The sequence below is a fragment of the Zerene cesonia genome, chromosome 12 (genome assembly GCF_012273895.1).
Source record: "Zerene cesonia ecotype Mississippi chromosome 12, Zerene_cesonia_1.1, whole genome shotgun sequence".
Lineage (NCBI taxonomy): Eukaryota > Metazoa > Arthropoda > Insecta > Lepidoptera > Pieridae > Zerene > Zerene cesonia.
The window spans coordinates 5995407-6000493 of NC_052113.1; the positions used below are offsets into that span (position 1 = coordinate 5995407).

Below are 5087 nucleotides of genomic sequence, written 5' to 3' on the forward strand. Positions count from 1 at the left end.
TTTTTTTATATTTTTTCTTATAATTATTATTAAAGCAGAACATATGTTACGCAAACAGTGCACTTCGGACAGAGATAACACTCGCGCTTTTTTGTGTGGAAACTACTAGTGTAGTATTATGTTAGGTGTAATAGAAACATTACAAACATCCTTAAATACAAGAATGTTTCCTCTTTTTACAACAGTTTAGTCATGATATAATTGCTCCCTATTTTTCGATAGTGCGTAAAACAAATTAATAAACTCAACACAAACAAGGAAGCGGTATTTTATGTTTTTCTTTTTACTTCTATTTAATAAAACTCTGGGAGTATTTGAATTAAATAATACTGGCAATATTTTGCGGGTGCTTACCGCATGTGGCATCGAATCTTTGAGACTTCATTCATGGCCCATTTCTACCGGTAATCTTGCTATTCTGTTATTTTTGCCAAGATGTCAATTGCCAACTGCCAATCATATGTCAAAAAGAAAAGATCAAAAAATCTCGCGTGTGATTAACAAAACATTGTTAAATTTGGTAATTGCTATGCGAAAAAACATAGTTGCTAGACATTGTTAATGCACTTTCTTAACGTACCTCGTAAAGTTTATAATTAAGTGTTCTAAAATTATTTTTTATTACATCAAAGAACACATTGTTATTATAAACTCTATACTCAGGCTAAACTTGTATTAATTTATTCATCGTCGTTATTAAAATTATTAAGATAATTGTTAAAAAATGAATTTATCTGGTAAGTAAAATGATTATAAATACTTGTGAGTTTGTAACTATATGACAGGAAACGATGAAATTAGTAAAATATATGTATTTTTTATTAGATCCATCTGATGATGGTTCAAGCAGTGATGAAGGTTCAATTCCTGCCAAAAGGCACCGTTCGGACACATATGGAGCTTCTTCAACAACTTCTCATGGCTCAGGTATTTTTATTTTGTGTAAATACATAACATTTAAATAATGCTTCTTATTGTGATTATCTAGATGCATTTCAAAATGAAAAGATCACACAATTACTGGCACAGAGAAGTGGTAGGTGAGGTAAATTTGATTTTAATTTAAAGCACTTATGTTAAGATATTTGTATTAATGAATTTATGTTTTCTTATAATGTTTTCAGCTCTTCAAGATTCAGATGATGAAACAAAGGAAAAGGTCTACTCTGACTGTAATTCAGATACTGGAGAAAGACCAAACACTAAGATAAATTATGCAGAAAAGACGTCAGACCGAAATAATAGATTAAGTCGGAGTAGTTTAAGTGAAAATTGCTCCTCTCCTAATGATAGGTAAGTTGGACATCAATTGTTTTTTAATTTTCTGTTGGATGCATTAGTATCAGTTAAAATACAGATGTTACTTTATATGACTTCTAAAAACATTTTGAGCTATGGAACCTATAAAATGTTGAATCACTTCAAAACATTGACCATTCTTAGGGATTGTGTCTTCATATTATACTGTTGATTTCTTAATATTTGGCATAACTGCCTTCACTTTGTTAATAGACTTGTGACTGACTAATTTGTTATCAACTGATTACATCAATTAGGCAGTAGTGTAGAATTGCAGTACATTCATTCAACAACCCTCTTTTGATTTCTTACAGGAATAATGATGAATTTAGACCTGGTTTTGAAGATAATGATGATCTTTCAATGCGTGCAAGTTTTCACACCAACAATGAAAGTTCATTTTATAACAAAAAAGCAGATACTGATGGACAAGATGAGGCATTTAAAAGTGATTATTCTGAAAAGTCTAAAAGAATGATGAGCAACATGGGTTATAAGCCAGGTAGAGGTTTAGGTAAATTTGAACATGGTAGAGTTGAACCAGTTGAGGCGTCTACACAGAAGGGTCGTAGAGGGCTGGGCTTGAAACCATCCCTAGTTGGTGAAGTTCCAAGAGATTTTAAATGGTCACCAGATGAAGCAAAAGCTGAGGCAAAGGAAGAAGTAGTAAGTTGTCAATTCTTATTTTTAAAGGCATTTGTTTTTTGTAATTTTATGCAATATATTAAAAGAAATTTTCATTATTCATTAGATATGGATGCCTACCCCACCAGAGGAGACATTAACAGGAGACATTCTTGAAGAATGGTTGAAGAAAGGACCCAAAAAATTAAATATGGAGGATGAAACTGAATTTGTTGATCCAAATATACTTCAAGGCATTATAAATGCTAAGGTTGAGTATAGTATCAATATTGCCTATTCCTCAAAAACCTCTAAAATTCTGTTTTTTAAGTTTCCAAATGTCTTATTTACTTTTTTTAAACTATGTGCACTTATTCTTCAGACAATATTTGACACCCTTGATGATGAAGATCTGAGAAATGCAAGATTTAGGAGTAATCCATATGAAACCATTGGATCTGTTATATTTTTGAACAGAGCTGCAGTAAAAATGGCCAACATAGATGCAGTTTTTGATTTCATGTTTACAAATCCTAAGAAGCAAAATGGGGAGCCACTTGTTAATGACAAGGAAATTTTATATTTTGCTGATGTCTGTGCTGGTCCCGGAGGATTTTCTGAGTATGTACTGTTTAAAAAGGGTTGGGCTGCTAAAGGTAATTACTTAATGCTTAAATCAATTAATTCATTACCTAATTATGTAAATTTATTGTAAAATTCTTGAATAAATATTTTATTTTCAGGATTTGGATTCACATTAAAGGGAGCAAATGATTTCAAACTGTCTGATTTTTATGCGGGTACTCCAGAAACTTTTAATCCATTTTATGGTGTTAAGAATGATGGGAATATATTTAACCCAGCAAATTTGATGTCCCTCAAGGATTTTGTTTTAAATCAAACAGATGATATTGGTGTCCATTTCCTCATGGCAGATGGTGTTAGTAGATGTTGAAAAAGTCAATGAAATGTTGTGTAAAATGCTTTTCCTAGAAACAATGATAATGTTATAAATTGTTTGTTTATAGGGATTTTCTGTAACTGGTCAAGAAAACTTGCAAGAAATATTATCCAAACAATTGTATCTCTGTCAATGCCTTGCTGCTTTGATGCTGGTCAGAACTGGTGGACACTTTGTTGTAAAATTATTTGATGTCTTTACTAAGTTTAGTGTTGGTCTCATATATATAATGTACAGATGTTTTGAAAAAGGCAAGACTTTTTCTATCTAATTTCTTAAATTTAGAATAATAATTTGGTCATATAATAGTTCATAAATTATTACTGAAATAATTGATTATCCTAACTTTTTTTGTATTTATTTATTAAGTGGTTGTAATTCTTTTCAACAAATACAGCTCACTTTTGCATGCTTTTAATTAAACTTTGACTTTTTCAGTTTGCATATTCAAACCAGTAACATCAAGGCCAGCCAACTCTGAAAGATACTTAGTATGTATGTGGAAGAAATTTGGAACAGAGGCAGCAGAAACGCATCTTTATTCAGTTAATTCAATGCTTTGGAATGAACTTGATAGAGGGGAAGATATCACTGAGCTTGTTCCTTTGACAGTAATCATGGAAGATCAACCTTTCTATGAATATATTTACAAGAGCAACTGTGTGTGAGTAGTAGTTTGCAAGTTATTTTGACAAAAAAAGGTATATGCAATTATAACTAATATTTCAATTTTATGATGATTGTTGTGTGTGAATTTCTTTCCAGTCTTGGAGAAAAACAAATAAAAAATTTATTAAAACTGGCAGAATTTAGTAAAAACAAAGATTTGAATGAAGCTTGCCAAGCTGATATGAGGGAACAGTGTCTAGAGTTGTGGCATGTAAGTTGGCTATCCCACTCATTTAAATGTGAAAGTTTAATGTATGTGTTTTCTGAATATTAAATCGCACAAATAAATTGCCGTGTTGATAGATCACGGCTTGAGACATTATGTTACTTATTATACAAGTATTGCAGAAGCAAACCCACATATTGAAGCCTCTCATATCTTTTAATACCCATAAAATTTAAAATCAATTTAGTTAGCATTTTTTATGGGACTTATATTTTGAAATTCTCAATGCATGTGCTTAATGTAAAAATAAAAAAAAATTTTAAACAACAATCTCTTTTTATATAAAACTAGTCATTTACTTTGAAAATTGTTGTAGATGCTGTTAAAGATGCTATTAATCCTGGTGTGTTACTTCTCATGTTGAAACTCCATAATCAAACAAGGTTATTGATATGTGTCCATATATTATAAACATAGACAATGGTTACTCTAATGCAAAAATTATACAATGCTCAACAATTTTAAAGTCTGTGTCTACATTTGATGTTGTAATTAAGCAAAATATATCATCAGACCTTAACTACTAAGGACACATATGTAAATGAATTTCAAAATGGTGTTATTTTTTTCGTTTTTCGTTAAACAGTTACCAGATAAAGTAAGAACTCAACCTGAGCGTCGAGGCCCTGATGATACAATGCTCAGTTTACTGAGTAAACTACGGAATCCACCACCTGATTCCAATAATGCCTTTGCATTTAAAAATGCAGTTCTGAATAAACAACCACAGTACATTGAAACCGTTGGTGATTTGGGCTTATTAAAGAATGCATATGATTGGCATTTGACATTCCTTACAAGTGGTAAAGGCAGTCAAGATTTAAAAATGTTTATTGGTATGTAGAATTATTATTTTCTGCTCATTGTTTATTTATGATTTGGTTAACTTATATTAATTTGTTTTACTGTGCAAGGTTGTGGCGGTAAACGTGTCTATCTGTTGGATGGAACAAATTGGAAAATTGTAGCTGATTTGCAAATAACTCTTCCTGCAAATACATTACTTTACGGAGAGGTACCATACTTAGATATGATTATTTGCTAATTTATTTTTCCAACCATTCTTTGACGAAATAGTTTTTCAATGGTGGGCAATTATTGCATTTTAAGAAATAATAACATTTGTTTTCATCGGTAAATAGTATTTAATTGTTTCTAATAATTTGAAAGGATCTTAAAGGGGGGTGCTCGCATCCCGGGGGGATGGCACATTGCGCACTGGCCATTTTTTTCTTAATTTATTTATTTATTTTATAATTTTATGTACCACACCAAATAAAAGAAAAAATTGCAAATATACAAAAAAAA

The 5087-nt window shown here is 30.9% G+C and overlaps 1 protein-coding gene across 1 annotated transcript in view; it reads left to right on the plus strand.

Annotated features, from left to right (window-relative positions):
- The first annotated feature begins 429 nt into the window (after positions 1–429).
- The window catches only part of LOC119830795 (cap-specific mRNA (nucleoside-2'-O-)-methyltransferase 1), a 7523-nt gene continuing 2865 nt past the window's right edge, over positions 430–5087 (plus strand). Inside the window, exons 1-12 of the mRNA XM_038353940.1 lie at positions 430–737; positions 826–927; positions 1125–1293; positions 1614–1965; positions 2051–2194; positions 2306–2579; positions 2667–2863; positions 2952–3135; positions 3323–3548; positions 3650–3764; positions 4366–4615; positions 4694–4794. Of these exons, the coding sequence (XP_038209868.1) occupies positions 725–737; positions 826–927; positions 1125–1293; positions 1614–1965; positions 2051–2194; positions 2306–2579; positions 2667–2863; positions 2952–3135; positions 3323–3548; positions 3650–3764; positions 4366–4615; positions 4694–4794 (2127 nt within the window). The 5' untranslated portion in view covers positions 430–724. The remainder of the gene's footprint in view (positions 738–825; positions 928–1124; positions 1294–1613; positions 1966–2050; positions 2195–2305; positions 2580–2666; positions 2864–2951; positions 3136–3322; positions 3549–3649; positions 3765–4365; positions 4616–4693; positions 4795–5087) is intronic.